Here is a 23,022-nt window from a genome sequence, read left to right as displayed (position 1 = left end):
TGAATTCTGGACCTTTTTTGTATAAATTTGTGGATTAAGTATTCACAGGTCTTCGCATGCAGCGGGGAATTATTCTAACATTAACAACACAAATGAAGATACCTACGACCTCTCTGCAGCATATAATATGGTCTCACACCCAACCCTTATCAGGCGCCTGCACAAGATTGGCATCCAAGGACTCGCTCTCTGTTGTATCTGCTCCTTCTTAATGGATAGAGCACAAGCTATCAGCCTGGCACTTACTCCTTGAAAGCCCACAAACTCATTTGTAAAGTGCCTCATGGTTCATCGGTCAGCCCCGCCTTCTTCAATGCATACATGATCATCTGTGCACATGACATCAACATCCTTTCCTAAGCCGATGACACATAATTCATACTTACCATCTTGGATAAGACCCCCAATACAAGAAACAAGTTCACTACCTGCATGACTGAAGTCGCTAAATGGATGAAAGTCAACTGTCTCAAGCTCAACACAGACCAGACATAAGTAGTGATTTTCAGAAAAAACACCCACGTCATGGGACTCCAACTGGTGGCCAGCTGAACTCTGACCCATATCCACACCCAACACCCATGCCAGAAACCTCAGAATCATCAATAGCAAACTGGACAAGTCAGCGCCATCCCTACATCCTGCTTCCACACCCAGAAGATGCTGAGGAAGCTTTTCAAATAGCTCCTAAGCTAGACCAGAAAAACTGTCACTCACACCATAGTTATCGGCATGTTGGACTACAGGAACACCCTCTATGCTGGTATCACCAAACAACTCACCAGAAGACTACAACCATCTAGAACTCAACAGCCATACACATCCTGAACAGAACTCACACCACATCACACCTTAGGGAGCTCCACTGGCTCCTGCTTTACAAACACGCTCATTTCAGACTCCTCACACACACATGCAAGGCATGAAAAGTCTGATCTCCTTCCACCAACCACCCAGACACCTCAGCTCCGCAGGACTCCTACTCACACACATCCCCCACTTACACAGAACCAGAACAAGAGGACAGACGCTCTCTTACATCACTACCAAAGCATGGAACGACCTTCCACTCCACATCCGAGCCTCCTCCTCTGTTCTTGAATCTCACAAGAAGCTAAAAACCTGAATTTTCAGTTAACCAACTTACACTAGGCAGGGCTAGGCACACACTTCTGCTCAGCGTCAGGATACTCTCGCGACTGATAGTGTGCTTTAGAAATACCCATAAAATAACAACACAAATAATGCAGAGTCAGGCCTACACATAAATACCAATTTCTTCCTGCACAGGTATATGCCAAATTACATTCCAGGGGCAATGGGAGCTGGACAAGGACTCTCCCTGGTGTAAAAAGAGCTCCCACACATGTACATACATTCATCAAACCGGTCGAGCTCAATCTCTGCCACCTCTTTCTCTTGAGGCGCTGGCCGACGGTTCCGCTTCACCTCCGGAATATCCTTTCCAGTTGCTAGGATATTCTGGAGTCTCCGTTTCTCCTTCTCGAGGTCTCCTAAAATCAACAAGATATACTCATAAATAGCTATAACTCATGCAATGCGGGATCTCATGTCCGGTTAGAAGGCACGTGCTATGCTTGCATCATCTTGTTCTGTAAAAAAATAGATCTTAATGTCTTCCCTTACAACTGGGACTATTACATTTATCCGCCAGCCTTTCTGTAACCAGATAATTCCTGACACATTACAACAGTCTGCATATTTTCGGGTACCTGTTTGCCACCATTTACCCATTAAAATATTCATTTTATGGAGGCACTGGCATGTTTTGATCATATGTCTTAATCCTCTCTTCCAGCTTTGACATTTTTAGTTCCTTATTGCTCTACTGATAAAAGTTAACAATGTAAACTCTGTATTATCTGAGTGGACTGGCTCTGGTTTTAGTCTGTTTCCTCTTCTCTCCACCAACATCAACATGTTTTGGTCCACTTGGAGAGTTTATAGTGTAGGCCTTGCATCCTCAAGGTGTACACCTCTGAAATTTGCCCATTCTTCCTTCTCTTATGCAGTGGCAACATGTTTCGATCCTTAAGTTTCCTCTCATAATGTGTTAATTCTTTGTGCACTGACTCTGGATTCTGTCTTATGAGTTTCCCCTTCTCCTGTCCATTAGTGACATGTTTCGGTATGTAGATCTCAATCGCTGAGTATTTATTGTGTAGACCCTGCAACTTAAGGTGCAGTATCTCTAGAATTTGCTATGCTCCCTTCTACCATTTAGTGTTGACATGTTTTGATGTATAAGTGATTACTTGCAAAGTCTACAGTGCAGAACCTGCAACTTTGTGATAACCAGCCTCCTTATTTAGCTTGGCAACCTCCTTCACTGTCTACACATTTTGATCCTTATTTAGACCCTTGTTGAGTATATACTGTAAGTTCGCTGCAATGTCTTGGCAACCCGCATCTAAAATCAACCCCCCCATCCTCCTTCAGAATCAAGTTTTCAGACTCAGGTTGCCACTCAACAGGTTTATAGAACACCCCATCTCAATTCTGGCTGCCTGTCTGTGAAATCAATCTACTTTCCCTTTCCTCCTCCAATCATGGAGTTCATTTGAGACTTATTATTCTGCCTGTCAGTCACTGACCTCTTCAGAATGAGGAGGCATGTTTCCTGACATGTCCCACCCTATACTTACTGGTTGCCTGCGGCCTGTACTGGTCCCTGTTGTATGCACCCCCAGCGCGACAGCTCTCAGCTGGCCTCAAGCATGGCCGAGAAGGGAGAACAAGAAGGTGGTTCTCCTCAGCTGGAGGTGAGGGGTGTCGAGGGGCTGGGCTGGAGGTCGGGTGGCAACTGGTTGGCAAAGCATCCCCTCCTAGGAGCAAATTCAAAATAAAAGGAGAGCTGGGTTAATTCTCACTTTGCAAGGCTGTACAGGGCTCCAGACGGTGATCAATTATTGGGGGACTTACGCTGGAGGTGGGTACGGAGCTGACGCTGCTGGAAGTTCGTCAATTTGGATTCCTGCATCATCACTGAGGGGGAAAGAGACAAATGAGACAATACTCATCAATACAGATGGAGGAGGAAGATCATACTGATTAATACAAAGAGAAGTGGGGGACAACTTATCAACAGAGAGAAACATTTCTGGAAAGTTCAGAGAGAAAGGGGATATGGAACAGATACTCATTGGTTATTACAGAGGGAAGAGAAAGACAACTCCTCAGAATAATCAATATTAACATTATTAATCAAAACAGAGGTAGGAAGAAGACATTACTGATCAATACAAGGAGAAGAAGGAGACGTTACAGATTAACACAGACACGAGGGACACGTGACTGAGCAGTACAAACATGGAAGAGTCATACTGCACAGAAGCTTATGATGGCATTGTTTAAAATATGCAAACCAGAAGATTCCAACAGGAGTTCTGGGAGACTCCCATTTTAGGAGTAGGAAATCACATTAATCTATCAGTGGCAGCAATATTGTTTTTACTGCCCGCTTAACTGCCTGTATTTGGTCAAAGTCTTTCAGCATTGGATTAGTACAGTGCCATCCACACCAAGCCAGAAAAATGCAAAACCGATGCATACAGAGAGGAGGGGCACACATCTAAACAACCATTAAAGAGTAAGGTTGAGTGGACGATATACACAATTAGAGAGTGGAGGGAGACAACACTGAGACACAAAAAGACAAGTGAGAACTGACTGTTCTGCTAAAATGTTGAGCGAGGCATTAATGCTAAATATGCAGAGAAACACTGGTGAATCGAGGAGGGAGATGTGAATGACATATAAAAGGAGAAAAGGGGAGATAAAAATTATCAAAACAAGGAAAGAATAGAGAGGGAAGTAATGATACAGATAAAGAACAGTGGGATACGTCTGTTGTGTTATTTAATATTTGTGATATAGATTCAAAGGTTGCGGGCTCACTGTCACTGTACAGCACACAATAAGTTGATAATATAATTAAAAAGACCTCATTAGTCAGTCAGTCAATCAAAATATCTTTAGTCGGCTGTAACCAGCCATAAAAGAGTGCATCATAAAAGAAAAAAAGCATTTCTAGTTAAAAACACAATGGAATAATAGAGTTACAAACATCAAATAGAAATTCCGTAAGTAAAAAGGAACAATTTATAAATGTCCAGATATCAGTCTCTTAATATGAATACTACAAAGGCATATAAGCACAACGATGTTTAAACTAGAGATGGTAAATGGACAAAAAGGGAGCGTGTACGTAGCTAATACTTATCAGCTAGTTTCAAATATCATCATAGGTCACTGTGGGAAGCAATCCCATGCTAAGGGATCTTAAATCCTAGGCACAAATTATAGTAAAGTACATGGAAATCATTTTCCAACAATATTCCGAAGCCGAACTGCAGAAGAGATATAATTATAAACCATTAGGCAAATAAATTAATCTTTTAAAAGCTGAAGATAGTGCAAAGCAGCCTGACATTTTCTTATATTTAGGAATTTTAAAAGTGTTATTAAAAAAGCACGTCTTGGCTTGATATAAAGTTTACAAAAAAACATGAAGTGCAACGTTCTCTGGACTGATTCTGAATCGCATGGACATGCTTCCAATTTGGCATCAGAGTATACGTTATGAGATGAGAGATGCCAAACCTAAACCTAATAAGATAATGCAGTTTAGCATGGCTAAAATAAAAGGAGAGATAAGGCTCAATGCCTGGAGAGCAAACTAGAAGTGAGTGTTTAATTACCCTTTTTTTTTTGCCATCTCCCGAGTACCTCTTGTCGAATAGGAGTAAGCCAAAAATTCTCTCTTCAACTTTGCCCTTGATATTTTAGCAATATTTCCTGGATTGTCAAAACAATCTGACAATCCCAAATTCTTCAGCTGAGCTTTAACATAAGAAATCCAGGGGATTTTATTCACCCACTCCAACAGTCTGTGATAACAGCACGGTTCAGGACTGCTTCTTCCTTTACCCAAATGTTATGCCACAATAATAGAGAAGCTAGTTGTATGCGAAAGGATAGGGGGATCACGCCAAGTTCGCTGTGACAAATAGTGGTGGCAGTACTTATTGAAACAGTCAACAAGCGTTTCAAAAACGTATTCTCAGCTCTCTGTAAGCCTGCAGTGTTACAACAACCCCAGACTCCGGCACCATACAAGGGAGCAGCGCACGTGCGTGCCGTATAGATTTCAATAATTACTTTTATTGGACGTGAGCCTAGTTTTTTAGTAAACCTAAAGATGGCCTCCAGATTTTGATTGAAGCCCCTAGTCCAAGACCTCATTAATAACATGTGCATTAGGAATTGATAGCAGGCAAAGTTAGAATATTCAATGCTTCTTTTGAGCCAGTGGTTTCCGGTGCTTGGCGTCAGCACCTTCTCTAATGACACTCCACCACATGGTGGCGCTGTCTGTCTAATTTTGAGATGAGCACAATAACAATGTTTAATACATCAGTATACATAAAACATTTTTAAAAACTGCAGCTCACGCCATTAATATAGCTTTTAGTAGTCTGGAATAGTCTGAATTGTCACATTGTGTAGGAGTGCGATGTTTAGTAGTTGTGTTGGTACTGTCATTGGCAGTGCTGGCAGGAAAGTCAGTGCAGGCTGCAGTGGACTCCCGAGAAGAGACCTGGTGCATAATGATTAAAAAAACTAAGCACTGGATAAGGTTGATTTAGGGGGACTGGTTGCAGGGCAGGACTCCTTTACATGAGCTAGAGACAACTGATATAATCTTTCTACTTATATCTGTATCTTACAAAGATGTTTACATTTACATGTGAAGCTAATTTACACAAAATGAGGGATATGTTACTGATAAGTGGGGATATATGGATGATAAATAGAGAGCGGGGTGTTTCATCGAAGTAGAGATGAAGATGCTGGTCCTAATTAGTAGATAGATATGCCAGGGATGCAGGGCTGATTAAAGGAAAAACCTAAGGGAAGGCATAGGTAATTGATACCAGAGAGAAGAGGGGCATGAATTAGCTTGAAGCAGGGACTCAATGGAGGCGTGACTGATCAATGCAAAAGAAGAAAGTGACATAATGAATTAATATGGAGAAAAGAGTGAACCGATTCTGATCAATACAAAACAGGATGTTACTGATTTAGGCAAAGAGGAGAGGAAGTGGCAGCATATGAATACAGGCAAGAAGAGAGACAATGCTGATCGATACACAGTGATGAAGATGTATAGACAACTGATCAACTCTTAGTGAGAAGAGGGAGATGTTAATGATCAATACAGAGAGAAGGAGATCTGACTGGTCGGTAGTCAGATAAAGAAAAGGAAAAAAGGATGTGACTGGTCAGTACAAAAACAGGAGAAGCCTAACTGATCAGTACAGAGAACAAGCATTTACAATGCAATGGTCTCGGCATTGATAAAGTTAGAGCTATTGGCATTGCTCATGACATTATTTTTGTTTATGTTTTTGTTTTTAAAACATTTAAAGAAACGGCATTGTCATGAGCAATGGCAATAGCTCTAACTTTACCAATGCCGAGACCATTGCATTGTAATGCTTGTTGTTAAGCCCTGACAGCGAACACTGACAGATGCAAAGTAGACCCCACATAAGATCTATGCATGCGGGCAACTAGAGCCAAATTTCGGGTGGGGGGGGCTGAAAAAGATTTCGGGGGGGGGGGGGGGGGGGCTACGTCTTCCAGCCATAGGCAGAGTGGCTGTAAAAAGGGGCAGCCTTCGAGCCGAGACCTAAATAGCCTGCCGAAGTCAAGCACCTGTCTGTGTCTGCCCTGCCTCGACTGCTGAAATTGAGAGCCTGTCGTGCAGGTTTTTAACACAGATCCCAGAACAGCAGTCCCACGCCCTGGCTCTTTCTTATTCCTATGCTGTCGCTAGATGTCACCGGGAGAGAACTAAAGAAAAGAAGAGACGCTGTATCGGCGAATAAATCTCAGCAAAAAGATGTCTCAAGACTATGGCTGGTCTGCGCATCGTCCTGGGATGAAGTACCTGGAGCGTGATGTTTCCAGAATGCATGTGGACCCAGGTCACTACACTACACCGCATCTCTCTCTGACATGAACATGAGGGAAGGCCCCTTCCCCCACCCCACACCACCCACCACCAATGGCACCTTAGCTCTGGTGAAACGTGCAAGAACATTTAATGTACGGGATGTCCTGTGTAAGAAAGAGCAATACATGACTTCAGCCATTAGATGGCAGGGTCACTGCTCGCGATCGGCTTACCTTACACGCCGTTCGTGATTGTTGGAGTATTCTGCCTACTCGTCACACATTTTCAGAAACAGGATGTAGCGCGTCACGATGTCACACACAGCAGACATTTTAGGTTGGGAAGGCCAAAATTGAATAACGTTAGAACTCTCCTTAACAAATGGCGACGAGCGGGATAATCAAGGACCAATGAAGGAGGACATAATTTTCTAAAAGAGACAGGCAGAGTCGGCGGGACGGCAGAGTGATACATACTCTACAGGAGCTCATTTGTATTGAGCGTTGAAGAAACAACACGATGAAAACAACAACGCAGCATTACCAGTGAGCAGCGCAGCAAATTATAATGCTTTTAAACTTTATTTTAAGCTTACTTCATCTAGGCCTTACCGTTCAACGTTAGAACTCTCTGATTTCAAACGAAAGCTGCCTAGCAACGCGCCTTGTAGTCACTGCTCGCGATCGGCTTACCTTACACGCCGTTCGTGATTGTTGGAGTATTCTGCCTACTCGTCACACATTTTCAGAAACAGGATGTAGCGCGTCACGATGTCACACACAGCGGACATTTTAGGTTGGGAAGGCCAAAATTGAATAACGTTAGAACTCTCCTTAACAAATGGCGACGAGCGGGATCAATTCCCCACCTGGACCCCGCAGGCAGCTTCTAAACACCGAGGCGGCCAACTTCTGGGGGGTTTGAGGAGGAAACCAAGACAAGAGGGAACAAGCACACCACCGCCTTTCTTCGAGGCAGAGCAGAAATGCCTCGGAGAAAGGCAGCGTCGTTTTCGGATTCGGGGGCGTGTTTTGCTGTTGTCTCCTCCTTGAGACTTCTTGCAAAAAACACGCCCCCCGATCCGAAAAGGACGGGGCCTGTTTGGAATGACTGACCTCTTCTCCAATGGCTGGCCAGCATTCAAGAGGCCAGCCAATGGAGAACAGGGGAGAAGAGGGGCGGGTGCAAGCCCCTCTTCTCCAAGTCATTAATTCTCACGAGCGAGACTGCGCAAGCGCAGCCTTCGCTAGCCGAGACCTAAAAAGGGGAAACAATAATAATTAACACAGAGAAGAGGGAGACATTACTGATCAACAGAAAAGGTATACATGGTTCATCAATACTAAGAAAAGAGGGAATCCAGACTAATCGATACAAGGAGGCAGATGCTACTGTACAATTCATCAAAGGAACTGTTACTGATCAATCCAAAAATGTGTCATTGTTCAATCCAAACATGATGCATGATTGAGACATATTTATATTATTTACATCTTTTTATAGCGTAGCACAAAGAAAGTGGTGTCAGTGTGCTTTACAGCTAACCAAACAGTTGAGATCGCTCTCTCCTACATTGGACAAAGTACCCTAATAAGGATAAACTTGGAGAAGCAAATGACAAAGACATAGGAGGGCTTAGAAGAACAAGGTGAGAATGAGTAGGTGCTACCCGCAGGTACAACAAGAATCTGGGGAACACCAATGGTATAAGAATAAAACAAATGCTAGAGTGAAGCAAGAGAATAAGGGGGGAGAGAGAAATGAGAGGCACTGAGAACAGAAATGTTGAGCAGACAGTGGGAGAACATGACAGACTGATGGATGAAGCGAGGCAGAGGAGGTGAATCTTAGTAAGGGAAGGTGACATTTAGTTCCTTGAGAAACATTTCAGCTGTTTAGCTGAATCGCAAAGGATAATATGACTTATTACAAAGTTTAGAGGGGTACAAGACTGATCAAAACAAATATGGCTGGGTGCGACTCAAGAGATTCTTCTATGAAGAAAACATGTTTGTCCTCACTTTGTAATAAGAAAACTTTGAAGCTGTCTTTGTGAGGATGAGACATCTGAACCTCTCAGACTCACCTTTCAACAGTTCTTGTGTCTCTTTGCTAAACTGAGCAGGGTTGGGCCCCTTCCAGAATCCACTGCCCATAGGGACACCCCCTTTCTTGTCCATATTGGAGGTTGCAAGTCTGATGAAACTTTTGCCTGAAATGTCTCAGCAATCCACTGTGTCCCTGGGGAGAAAGAAGCAGGTTGAGACAAGTAAAGGTGGAATGCACCCAGACAGCACACACTATGGCTGTAATCATGTAGGCAGACTGAGTGATACCAGGCAGGTGTGATGCACCCAGTAGGAATAGTCAAGGATTTTCAGCATTCCACATGTAACAAAAATGTGCCGATAAGAGTGCTAATCATACACTTAAAGGCAATTGTGGGATGTTTTGCAGTAGTTTGGTGCTGCCATTATGTCGTTCTATAAGGATTTTGTCTTACTTCACCTTAAGGAAGCACCGACCTCTGTGCTGTGGCAAGTGGTGTGCTTTTGTGCTAGCGGGACACATATTGCAGGTGGAGCTCATCCAGGTAAGCAGGGTGCATTAAGATAGGTGGTGCACACCCACACAAGACTTAATATACATGGATTCAATGGTTTTGTTTCTTCTGGCTTATTTTAACCATTAACAACAATATGCACTTTTTTAACAAAAGTACTTTCTGGTTGTTCACTTGCACATCCTTCATACTCTTCGGTCACTTCCACCGTCCCCACCCCCTCCTTCCAATCTAACATACATTCCACTTCATGTTTGTGTGAGTTTAAGAGATATAAAAACTGTTCTTCATTCTGGCACTCTGCTCTCTAAACAAACCTTTATGTAAGTCCTTGCTGCAGATAAACCTATATCTGTATTTGGACACGTGCTGTTTCATAAACCTAACTATGTCAACAAAAATGGTAATTGTTCGTTTTAGTGCTTAGGCCACGTCCTGCTACTCAAATCCTCATGCCAGCGACACTTGCAGATATTCTGCAGGACTGAATTTGACTTGTCTCTTCACCAATGTATCAAACTTGCACAAACTGAAAATTTGCGCTTGAAACATTGGGGCTCTGTGTCATAAGACCGGTGACCATGAGATCACTTCATACTGGCAGCGATTTGAAATAATAGCCTTGCAGGAGATTGGGCATTAACATCAGTCCCACTAATAGGGTACATAAAGAGCCTTAAACCTACAATAAAGGAAGGGTGTCTGGGTCGCTTCAAGGGGGAAGCTATCTGTTAACATCAGTGCCCATTTAAACATAAGAATTGAGCAAATCCCTGCCAGGGAAGCATGGATTATGATGGTAAAGCTGAAAGGCTGGTCTGGAAATGATTCACACATTCTGCGCTACCAGAACAAACCACGCCCACAGCCATGAGGCAGGACAAGTTAAATGAAATCCTGGTAGCCCAATGTAAAGCCATCGTACTGAAGGTACTAAATGGTCGATTTCCAGATGTCAGTTCACCTTCATGGACCCGAATCGTGGAAAAGAACACCTCTTATTTCGACTACACCTTGGGCAGCGTGAAACTGTTTAAATATATATCGCTCTACAAAACAGAGCCCAGCTCGGCGAGCAGTCACTGTCCCCAAGTGATCAAGATGGCTGACCATGTCTCCAGTCATGAACCAGCTAATATCGTAAGGGCAGGACCCCTCTCAGATAACATAAAACGGTTGAAATGGAGGGACACAACCATCACTGAAATACTTTAAAAAGGCTTCTCTCTTTTAAACCTAACATTGGGGGGCAAAGGTTGTAACAGTGAGACCCAGGAAAACTTTGAGGAAGCAGTACTAAAGGGATATCCAGGTAAATCTGCTTTAAAGCCAACTCTCTTGACAGTCATTTCTCAAGGAGGCTCCCAAAAAAGTGAGGTTGCTGAAAAGACTTCTAAACAAAGAAGTACCTACTTTGTTGATTTCAAGGCCGCCTTTGATCGGGTCCTCATAGCAAATCTCTGGATTAAGCTGCAACTCTAGGGTTTCCCACCTAAACTCTTGAGGGGGATCCCATTATTATATACAAACACCTGGATAAAAGTCACGCTCAGTGATGGGATACATCTCTCCAGAAAGATCATTACTCTCACTGGGATGAAGCAGGGGTGCGTGCTAGCACCTATTTTATTTAACCTATATATTACTGACCTGTTGCAAGAGCTAGACAACATCAATGTACATTCCTCAAAAGTTAGAGGGCTTCTTACTATCGAACTTACTCTACACTAATGACCTAGTGCTATTTAGCAAAAAAAGGGGTGTTACAAAGACTAATTAATAAATTACATGACTATACCAGGCAAAACAACATGGATATCAATCTAAGTAAGTCTAAAATAGTAATATTTGTCATGAATGTCAATAAGTCTGGATCATGGTGTGAGAAGTTGGCCTGATATATGATGTCACTAATTCTAGTGTACACCCTGTATCAGTTCAAACAACCCTTATGGTGATTGGTTGTAAAGTCAACCTTATAGACCAGCTATCCTTGTGGTAGCATGGACAAGAGCAGTCTTAGGCTAAACTCTGAATGGCATGTGAAGCCAGCTGTTATACCATATGTAATCCCTTGAATACCAAATGAAAGGACACCACAACAGATATATATAAAAATAGAATGTATTTATTCTAGTCAAACCCTCAGCACTCTTTATGAGATTCGAGGTAAGTACAACACAGTCTTATTTAAGCATACATTAAGTCACACAGGTAAGTAATACAGTTAGGCCCTAGGGGCCACGCAAACCATATACTAAGTAAGTGGTATAAGAACCACTGTCACGAACACAGGATAGGCCTAGGCCTAGGGAATCGCTGGGTCTACATTATAATACCAAAGGTTAGGAAGTGGGAGGCCCACGGGATTCAGCTGCAGAGTGGAAACACTCACGCGTAATGTGTAAAAGTCGATAGAAATGCAAGTTATTAGAAATTAGCAGTTTTAGGACACTTCTGGTATAGCTAGGAAGTCGAGACTCGGAAACTAGGCCCTTGGATAGTCAATACCCTAGTGAGCACCGGTTTGCGGGTGCATAGGTGTGAACTTGCGTCGGGTTTCGTCGTTGACTCCTATGGATGCCTGAAGGAAAGTTGCTGACAGGTAGTCAGTGAAGAGTGTCCGGTGGATCCCAAGGTGGGGATCAAGAAGGAAGGAACCTGCAAGCAGAAGGGACAGTCTAGGTCACCAGCCAGGAGCCGGGAAGGAACCAGGAAGGAACCAGGCGATGTCGTGAAGATGCAGGTGAAGAGGTGAAGCTTGTCGCAGCAGTCACGGGTACCAGGAGGCGACGAGGACGACCAGGACCAGGAGGTGAGCTGTCCCACGAAGGCTCTTGCTGTCGGTGGCGTCGAAGGTGAGTCAGGACCCAACAAGCCTTGGCAAGCGGAACCCACGCAGGATGGAGGACTTGCTTCTGGTGCAGACCAGGAAGGTCTGGGGTGCTTCTCTTTTACAGAGGAGTGGGTGCCAGTCTGGAGGAGCCGGACCAGCAAGTTGGAAACAAAGGTTCGTCGTCGCAGAAGTCACTAGCCAACGGGCCAGCAACCGGACAACACGTCGAGCAACTCAGGTGCAGAAGGGCCCCACGCAGAACACGTGAAGTGTGGGGAGCTGATCTTCGTTGCAGATGGTGCTCGGGATGGGGGCTTCTCAATTCCCCAAGCACAGCCTCGAGGGAGCCTCGGAAGTCGCGCTAGTCAGGTACTAGCCACTTTTCCCAAGTCGCCGGTCCCACGTCCCTCGTCGCCTCCACGGGTCTCAGCTTCGCTGGAGATGTGGATCTGGGTCAGAGGTGTCTGGAAGTCTCGGCGCTGATCAGTCTCTGCAGTCGTTCCTCATAGGATCTGTCGCAAAGCAAAGCAGCGGTCGCTAGATGGTGCCTGGTTGCCCAGGGTGGTCACTCCTTGGCCTCAAGGGAGATTTCTTCAGTCTTCTTCCTGAGGTCGAATGTCGAAGGTCCAGAGTTTCTGTACAAGTTGCAGATTCAGGTTAATCTAATTTAGCAGGGCTCAGCTACCTACTGATATACTGGGCTAGTGGGCTGGGCTACCTGCAAGGTCCCTCCTATGAGTGGGACCAGGAAGGGGAGTGGTTACACCCCCTTTCCTTTGTCCAGTTTCGCGCCAGAGCTGGGGCTGGAGTGCCCCAGCGCTGGTTTGAACTGGACTATGCATGGGACACCTTGTTTGCCCCAGGCAGTGTCTAGTTTCATTCAACTCCCTGCCCCAATACACTAAATCCTGTCTAGGGTGGTGCTTGTACCTCCCAAGGCAGGAAACCTATTGTCCAAGCCTCCCTCGCTGGAAGGACTCCCAGCAGCAGGAGGTCAGACTTGTGTCTGTGGCAGCAGCATCCATTTTGTGATGCTGGGGCTCTGGTTAACTTTAACCGGGAAAGTAGGTTACAACATGTCTTCTCCCTCTAGAAGGGAGGAATAATATCCTCATGGCCAGAAATGGTATGGGGGTATTATTCCAAAGTGTTAGACACCTTACACGACATGTTTTGATAAAGCCAAACCATAGTTACCATAACCGTTTAAGATTATAAGGCACTTTAAGAGTATATGGTAGGCTATATCATAGAACCGCTATAAGGACATGGTTCCGAAAGCTGCAGACAGACTCAGCTCATGCTAGAGCATCATCCCACATGTTACCAAGCACTCTGCCTCCAGGATTGTTAAGGCCTGCCATAGGAGTGGCTGATAGGTACACATGTGTCTATATATAAGGTAGGTAAAGGAATACTACACCTAAGCAAGGAGTGATTACACGACCTTGCCCCAGCTGAGTGATCAGCCAGTTGTGTCATAATGGAAGGCCAGGCCAGGGGTGGCATAATACATGCTGCAGCCCCTGGTAGGCCTAGGGTACACCTATGCCCTGGGTACCAAAGGTACACTGTACAGGGGCCAATAAGGTGACCCTAACCAATTGGGTTAGGCACCTAAAGTACATAGTATAAATTTAGAGAGAGAACAGCAGGGCTGTGGGTCTGATTGGCAGGCCCACCGCCACATCTAAGTCGAAAACCAGTGAAGCAAAAGCAAAAAGTGGGGGTGAACATAGAAAGCAGACCCTACTCTCCTACACATGGCATATAGGTGGTGAAACTATAACCAAGGAACAGGACTATAAAAAATATGGGTGTCCGAAGCACTTGAGGCACATATACCCTATAAAAGGAGTCAATAAAGGTGAAAGCCCTCACCCTGTTGTCAGCTTTCCTTAAGACCTCAAAGTTGTTATGGGGCCACATGCTAGATTCTGTACTTCAGTAATGAGCTAAACTGATCCCAAAAATCAACTACAGGAGCAAAATACTACTTGGTAGGGACTCTTCATGTTGGACAATCCGCTAGGAAAAATGTACAAGGTGCACAGAGTTGAGGACTAAGCAGGGATTGAGATGCAGGAGCGTCCAGGGACACATCGTGGGGGAGGGGGTGAGCCAGGTGGCTGTACTCAGCCACCGTAAGTGTGAACCCAGTTCCTTCAGGACTGGGTGCAGCTTGCAGGTGCTTCCAGTGAGCTCCCGCTCAACTTCACCTTCCTTGCTGTTCTACTTTTTACTGCCCAGCGCCATTTGGACCTGGTCTCCATTTCCTCTGCCATGCGCACCTTCAGCTCTGCTACCCCAACCTCCTGCCTCCATCGGACCACAGTAGAGGGCCCGCTAAACTGAGGGGAGGTAGGTCTTTTACTGTCTCTGCAGTGATTTGGCTGTGTTGGTGAGTGGCGTTAATGAGTGGTGTCGCAAGTGGCACATCTGGTGCCCGGTCCTGGTGCCGGAGAGTCTCCTCTATAAGCGTGCTTTACCTAATCCACGAGAAGGTTGGTGAGAATGCCCAGGAGGAAGCAGCCATCTCATTAAAAAGACTTCGCAGATGCTCTGCCTTCTCTGACATCCCCAACATCAGAGACTAACCGATTGGTTGCGAAAAGAAGGTGCTCAAGCAGCACCCCATGGGCTAAATCATCTGCCTCAAACAGTTCAATAAGGTAGTTCTTTTGCAATATCACAGACTCTGTTACACTGAAAACACCTCCTACCAGCCCTCATACCACTAACCAAGTGGTCTCTCCAACTATTTGACCAAGTGCTCGTAGGTCACAATCATGCCCGAGGCTGATCCTAGAGCAGTCTACAATCGGGACATTGTCCCAACCACACTTACACTCCAAAATAGATGGGACTCACAAGAGGAAAATTGTAAAAGAGAAGCAACTATGGGCCAACACCCAGCACGCCACACCAGCCACCACTTTGGCTTTTAGTATTGCACCTGCAGCAGCTGCTACGGAAAACATGCTGACGATAGTAGGCCAAGTTCATTCAAACCCGAGATGGATACAAACACAGGAGAGTGGAGATATATTGTCCCCCGCAACGATAATGCCAACGCCCACCAGGAGGGAAAGTATAACGGACCAAGAACTAGACAAACTTTCAGACCATTTCCTCTCCACAATTGAGGCTCAAACAGATGCGACACTCACTCTAACTACTATATTGGCAAGGGGACAAATGAACCGAGCCATCGGAATCCAGGATACTCTGCCTTTTGCCCCTAGCCCCTCACTGGCCATCATCAGCGCCTCGCAGGATACGATCGTGTTAGACCTGTCAGCCCTTTGGGTGGTCCCTCCTCATCATTATTTATTTTGTCCCCCTTTCAGCCTCAAACCCTGTTGTAATTTTTCCTTTTTGGGAACCACCAGACTTTTTAGTGTTGCTGCAGATTCAGGCAGCCATTTTATCTACCCCTGGAACTTCTGTCTGAGGGCCTGGAGCACAAAATGGTGGCCACCTGTGACATCACCAGCACCCACTAGAACCTACTAGAACCTTCTGCAACATTCTGGAGCCCTGTGACAGTTGGAGGCGGTTTAGAATGTTGGGAAGCTAAAACAGAGAGTTGGCAGTTGGAGCTGGCAGTTGGCACCTGACTGGTGAAGAGAGAGCAGCAGAAACCTGAAGGAGGAAGGAGTGAGGCAGCAGGGGTGGAAACTTGTGCCTGGAGTGGGGTCCATAAACCCACCCTTGATACTAGTCCCTACTGACTGAGCCCAGCCTGGAGCCCTGTGTGGGAAGAAGCAAGAAAAACCATCTTAAGGACCTGGACAGCAGGAACAGGCCTTAGAACCCAAGAACAGCAAGATCCTGACCTGGATACTGGTTTCCCTGGAGTCCGACGTCGAGAAGCCTGAGACCTGGAGCCCGAGGTGGAGAAGCGGCGCTGACTGGAAAAGCAGACGTCGTACCCAGAGCCGCCAGAGGTCGAGAGAGGGCGCCGACGGAGGTCGTGGAGAGTACCAGAGGTCGAGGAGGAAGTCACCCGAGGTCGAGTGAGCGGCGTCGACGGGGGAGTGAAGTCCGCCCTCCGGAGTCGCCGGAGACCGAGGTGAAGCGTGCCGGAGGTCGGGAGTGGAGATCGCACTCCGGAGTCGCCGGAACCTGAGAGAATCGTGCCGGAGGTCGGGAGTGGAGGTCGCACTCTTGAGTCGCCGGAACCTGAGGAGAGGAGCACCGGAGGTCGGGAGTGAGGATCGCACTCCGGAGCCGCCAGAAGTCGACATCGAGCCAAGGCCGTCCGACGTCATCGAAACTGAGGTCGCCATCGAACCGGAGCCGCCCGAAGTCGACATCAAGCCAAGACTGCCCGACGCCATCGAATCGGAGGTCGAGATCGAGCCGAGGCCGCCGACATCGAACCGGAACCGCCTACCGGCGTCGTCAAGAACTGACATTGTGCCGAGGCCGCCGACATCGAACCGGAACCGCCTCAAGGCGTCGACACGACTCCAGCGGCGTCGGAGCTTCAGAAAAAGGGCAGTAAGTGGAATAGAGGGCGCCTAAGGCCCTGTGGAATCCTAAGAGACTACCCTAGGGGTTAGAGAGGTGCTGGAACCAGCTTGACTGTGCCAGGGCTGAGCTGAGACTAATTCAGAGGGGTTGTGTAGAGTGAGAGAGCCAGGTCTCTAGTATTACCCCCTTGATCTACCTCAGTTTAGGCCTCAGCCTTGTCCAAGCCAGGGAGTAGACACCCTAAAGCCATCCACCTAACCACAAGCTGTGCCTGGGCCAAATCAGCCCATTGTAATTTCAAATGTGATCTGATTCTATAAGTGTCACTGTCAGCTTTTAATTATTTATTGAGAGCACTGTATTTATTGTATTTAACCTATTTATTGCTTCACTGTATTTATTGTTCCACAGTATTTATTGTCGCACAATATTTATTGGTTTGCAGTATTTATTGCCTCAGAATATTTAATTGCCTGTATGTAATGCACTTATATTTATGCCTTTATTATTTATGATCACCCCTATCTATTGAATCATTAAGACAGTATTTATTTGACCTGCACTATTTAGAAAGCCTTGTATATTGTGATTGTGTTATTATTTATTTAATCAGCAACTAAGAGAAAAAGAAGATAAACAGAGATATTTTCATAATTTTTACGGTGTAGAGTCGTTTTTGGAACGGATGCACGCATGGTTATTGTATGGGTATGTCGTATGCTTAGCACGGTGCCTGATTCCTGACCACTCGAGCCAAGCTACCACAGTGTGTCCTGGAAAGACCCCGTTACCACCACCCTTTCCGGTGTGGGAGTGGAGTATTTCCAACATAATTGGTGTTCAGTGGTGGGATAGAGCTGTGCCTACGTATACTCAACAATAACTGTGGGTAGTCCATAGGCCTACACCGGGAGTTTTCTCAAAGCGGCCTTCCTAATTGTGAGTTTTTGTTTTTCCAAATTTACTCTGGTGGTGGGAGGAGGTATTATATAAGGTACCCCCCTGCATAGTTACTGCAAATAACTGTCCTCTGACCTGAGTGGGCAAGATGGAGTTTGTACTGGAGAATTTAGAAACGTACACTGTGGCCCAACTCAGGGAGTTTTGTCAGCGGGAGGGGGTGTATTGTCCCCCAGGAGCAAAGAAGGGTGCACTCCAAACCAGCTTAAGGGCCTGGGGGGAGGCACGCCGAGAAAGCAAGGCTGAGGAGGAGGACAGGGATAGAGAGCCCGACAGTGAGGGAGCTGGTTTGTACCAACCTGAGGTGGGGAACCTGTTAGCGGGGCCCAGGACACTTTCCAGGAAGGGCAGCAGTGCCTCTAGCGGTGGCTTGTCTGAAGTGGAGTTAACAGACCGGAGGGAGAAAAGACAGCTCACATGGGACTTAGCAAGGCTGGAGAAAGAGAAGGAGGAACAGAGGATGGCTCATGAGATAAGGCTGAAAGAGATAGATCTTCAGATCCTGAGAATCGGGGCACACCCTGTACCTAACGGTGGCAGCGAAGAACGAGAGTACACCAGGGAACCCAAACCCTACCTGCCAAAGGACATAGTAGCTAGCTATGGAGTGGGCGACGATATTGCCAAGTGGCTAGCGGCCTATGAGGTCTCGTTAAGGGCCCATGGGGTTCCAGAGAAGTACTGGGGAGCGGGATTGTACAAGTACATGCCTCCAGCTGGTAGGGATGCTTTATTGGCCTTAGAGGAGGATGAGCAGACCCACTACCCCACCATGAAACTGGCGCTCATAAGAAAGTTTGGACTAACACCCGAAAAGTACAGACAGAAGTTCAGGGGTAGTCACAAACTGGGCACACAGAATTGGGTGGACTTCCTGGACTATGCAAAGAAGGCACTAGAGGGTTGGATTCAGGGCAGTGAAGTGAGGAACTACGAGGGGTTGTTTGACCTAGTACTGAAGGAACACCTGCTCGAGAAATGTTTCCCTGAACTGCGTCAACACCTGGTGGATAGCAAGCCGACCAGTCCCCGGAAGCTTGCTGAGGAGGCGGACATTTGGGCTAGTACCCGGGTGTCCACAAGGGGGACTGGAGGGGATACTCAAAAGGCCGGACAGGGCGTCCCCCAGAAGAAAGAGGGAGGGGAAAAGAAAAAGGAGTTCTCCAAAGGCCCCCAAAATAACTTCCAAGGAAAGGGAACAGGATTCACCCCTAGGGCTAACCCACCCAGAAACCCTAATCCTGGCCAGAGTCAGCAGCCAAGGGTTGTCCATTGCTACGAGTGCGGTGGCGTTGGACACTACAAGGGAGACGCAAAGTGCCCGAAACGACCACCCCCTCCCATTGGAGGAAAGACCCCCGGAGTAGCTAGTGTAGTGCTCGGGGAGGAGATGCCCTTAACTAAGGGAAGGGAGTGGGCGGGTGTCACTTTAGTGTCCCTGGGAGAACGGGAGATGGTTCCTAAGATCCAGGTGCCCGCAAATACTGTAAAGTATGGGCAGTGGGTCACCATCAACGGCCAAAGAGGGGAGGCTCTGAGAGACACAGGAGCCAGTATGACTATGGTGCGTAGCCAACTGGTGTCTCCAGAGCAGGTAATTCCCGATGTACTCCACCCAGCCGCGATGGCTGACGGCAGAACAGGCCACTATCCAGTGGTCGGTGGAGGGAGTGATTCTCTCCCCATCTCTAACTCCTGAACAGCAGGAGGACTGTCGCCAGGTCCTGGGGCAGTACTCTTCGTTGTTCTCCCTTGTCCCGGGTAGGACTCACCTGTGCGTCCATGACGTGGACACAGGAGACAGCCCACCTGTGAAGTCCAAGATCTACCGGATGTCAGACAAGGTGAAGGCCAGCATTAACAGTGAAGTCACTAAGATGCTGGAGCTGGGAGTGATCGAACCTTCTAGCAGCCCCTGGTCCAGTCCGGTGGTACTAGTACCAAAAGCTGCACCACCGGGTGCCCAACCGGAACTGAGGTTCTGTGTGGACTACCGGGGACTGAATTCAGTGACCAAAACTGATGCTCATCCGATCCCTAGGGCGGATGAATTGATTGACCGGCTGGGAGCTGCCCAATATCTAAGTACCTTTGACCTTACTTCTGGGTACTGGCAGATCTCTTTGACTGATGGAGCAAGGGAAAGGTCAGCCTTCTCCACGCCCAATGGCCACTACCAGTTCTGTGTGATGCCCTTTGGGCTCAAGAACGCACCTGCCACGTTTCAGCGCCTGGTAAACCAGATCCTCACCGGAATGGAGAGTTTCTCTGCTGCTTATCTGGATGACATAGCCGTCTTCAGTAACAGCTGGGAGGATCACTTGCGTCACCTGCAAGCTGTTCTCCAGGCCCTGAGACAAGCTGGATTGACGATCAAGGCCAGCAAGTGCCAGATCGGGCAGGGGTCGGTAGTGTACCTTGGACACTTGGTGGGTAGGGGAGCGGTGCAACCCCTCCAGGCGAAGATCGAGGCCATCATGGCCTGGGAACCCCCCAAGACACAGACTGAGGTCCGAGCTTTTCTGGGCCTCACGGGATATTACCGCCGCTTCGTGAAGGGGTACGGTACCATCGTAGCCCCCCTCACGGAGCTCACGTCCAAGAAACAACCTCGACGGGTAGTCTGGACGGAGGCTTGTCAGCAGGCCTTTGTGAGACTGAAGAAAGCCATGTGCGAGGCCCCGGTCTTAAGGGCCCCAGACTTTTCCAAGGAGTTCATTGTCCAGACGGATGCATCGGAACATGGCATTGGGGCAGTGTTATCGCAACTCAATGAAGAGGGTCTGGATCAACCCGTGGTCTTCCTATCCCGGAGACTACTTCCCAGGGAACAGAAGTGGAGTGCAATAGAGCGTGAAGCCTTTGCAGTGGTATGGGCTCTGAAGAAGTTGCGGCCATACTTGTTTGGCTCGCACTTCCTGGTTCAGACCGACCACAGACCCCTTCGTTGGCTGATGCAGATGAAGGGGGAGAATCCCAAGTTGTTGAGGTGGTCTATTTCCCTACAGGGAATGGACTTTCAGGTGGAACATCGGCCTGGAGTGGACCACGCCAATGCAGACGGCCTCTCAAGGTATTTCCGCCTTAGTGATGAGAACTCCCAAGGGGTTGGGTAGCTCTCCCCACTTTCAGCGGGGGGGGACGCGTGTTAGACCTGTCAGCCCTTTGGGTGGTCCCTCCTCATCATTATTTATTTTGTCCCCCTTTCAGCCTCAAACCCTGTTGTAATTTTTCCTTTTTGGGAACCACCAGACTTTTTAGTGTTGCTGCAGATTCAGGGAGCCATTTTATCTACCCCAGGAACTTCTGTCTGAGGGCCTGGAGCACAAAATGGTGGCCACCTGTGACATCACCAGCACCCACTGGAACCTACTAGAACCTTCTGCAACATTCTGGAGCCCTGTGACAGTTGGAGGCGGTTTAGAATGTTGGGAAGCTAAGACAGAGAGTTGGCAGTTGGAGCTGGCAGTTGGCACCTGACTGGTGAAGAGAGAGCAGCAGAAACCTGAAGGAGGAAGGAGTGAGGCAGCAGGGGTGGAAACTTGTGCCTGGAGTGGGGTCCATAAACCCACCCTTGATACTAGTCCCTACTGACTGAGTCCAGCCTGGAGCCCTGTGTGGGAAGAAGCAAGAAAAACCATCTTAAGGACCTGGACAGCAGGAACAGGCCTTAGAATCCAAGAACAGCAAGATCCTGACCTGGATACTGGTTTCCCTGGAGTCCGACGTCGAGAAGCCTGAGACCTGGAGCCCGAGGTGGAGAAGCGGCGCTGACTGGAAAAGCAGACGTCGTACCCGGAGCCGCCAGAGGTCGAGAGAGGGCGCCGACGGAGGTCGTGGAGAGTACCAGAGGTCGAGGAGGAAGTCACCCGAGGTCGAGTGAGCGGCGTCGACGGGGGAGTGAAGTCCGCCCTCCGGAGTCGCCGGAGACCGAGGTGAAGCGTGCCGGAGGTCGGGAGTGGAGATCGCACTCCGGAGTCGCCGGAACCTGAGAGAATCGTGCCGGAGGTCGGGAGTGGAGGTTGCACTCCGGAGTCGCCGGAACCTGAGGAGAGGAGCACCGGAGGTCGGGAGTGAGGATCGCACTCCGGAGCCGCCGGAAGTCGACATCGAGCCAAGGCCGGCCGACGTCATCGAAACTGAGGTCGCCATCGGACCGGAGCCGCCCGAAGTCGACATCAAGCCAAGACTGCCCGACGCCATCGAATCGGAGGTCGAGATCGAGCCGAGGCCGCTGACATCGAACCGGAACCGCCTACCGGCGTCGTCAAGAACTGACATTGTGCCAAGGCCGCCGACATCGAACCGGAACCGCCTCACGGCGTCGACACGACTCCAGCGGCGTCGGAGCTTCAGAAAAAGGGCAGTAAGTGGAATAGAGGGCGCCTAAGGCCCTGTGGAATCCTAAGAGACTACCCTAGGGGTTAGAGAGGTGCTGGAACCAGCTTGACTGTGCCAGGGGTGAGCTGAGACTAATTCAGAGGGGTTGTGTAGAGTGAGAGAGCCAGGTCTCTAGTATTCCCCCCTTGATCTACCTCAGTTTAGGCCTCAGCCTTGTCCAAGCCAGGGAGTAGACACCCTCAAGCCATCCACCTAACCACAAGCTGTGCCTGGGCCAAATCAGCCCATTGTAATTTCAAATGTGATCTGATTCTATAAGTGTCACTGTCAGCTTTTAATTATTTATTGAGAGCACTGTATTTATTGTATTTAACCTATTTATTGCTTCACTGTATTTATTGTTCCACAGTATTTATTGTCGCACAATATTTATTGGTTTGCAGTATTTATTGCCTCAGAATATTTAATTGCCTGTATGTAATGCACTTATATTTATGCCTTTATTATTTATGATCACCCCTATCTATTGAATCATTAAGACAGTATTTATTTGACCTGCACTATTTAGAAAGCCTTGTATATTGTGATTGTGTTATTATTTATTTAATCAGCAACTAAGAGAAAAAGAAGATAAACAGAGATATTTTCATAATTTTTACGGTGTAGAGTCGTTTTTGGAACGGATGCACGCATGGTTATTGTATGGGTATGTCGTATGCTTAGCACAGTGCCTGATTCCTGACCACTCGAGCCAAGCTACCACAGTGTGTCCTGGAAAGACCCCGTTAGCACCACCCTTTCCGGTGTGGGAGTGGAGTATTTCCAACAGATCGCCAGGGTGTTGCTCTGCCAATCGAATAA

General features: G+C 47.5%; 1 protein-coding gene across 2 annotated transcripts in view; it reads right to left on the bottom strand.

Moving 5' to 3' along the window:
• The window catches only part of C4_2H22orf23 (chromosome 4_2 C22orf23 homolog), a 68,627-nt gene that overhangs the window by 29,235 nt on the left and 16,370 nt on the right, over nt 1-23,022 (bottom strand). Inside the window, exons 2-5 of one of the 2 annotated variants that reach the window (XM_085601322.1) lie at nt 9,069-9,223; nt 2,944-3,006; nt 2,667-2,846; nt 1,377-1,514 (exon numbers count right to left, since the gene is read on the bottom strand). In XM_085601322.1, coding sequence (XP_085457448.1) covers nt 1,377-1,514; nt 2,667-2,846; nt 2,944-3,006; nt 9,069-9,162 — 475 coding nt within the window. In that variant the 5' untranslated portion in view covers nt 9,163-9,223. The remainder of the gene's footprint in view (nt 1-1,376; nt 1,515-2,666; nt 2,847-2,943; nt 3,007-9,068; nt 9,224-23,022) is intronic. The other variant, XM_085601323.1, reaches the window with a different exon arrangement.

This window comes from Triturus cristatus, chromosome 4_2 (genome assembly GCF_964204655.1).
Source record: "Triturus cristatus chromosome 4_2, aTriCri1.1, whole genome shotgun sequence".
Taxonomy (NCBI): Eukaryota; Metazoa; Chordata; class Amphibia; order Caudata; family Salamandridae; genus Triturus; species Triturus cristatus.
This window is presented reverse-complemented; position numbering and strand designations above follow the sequence as displayed.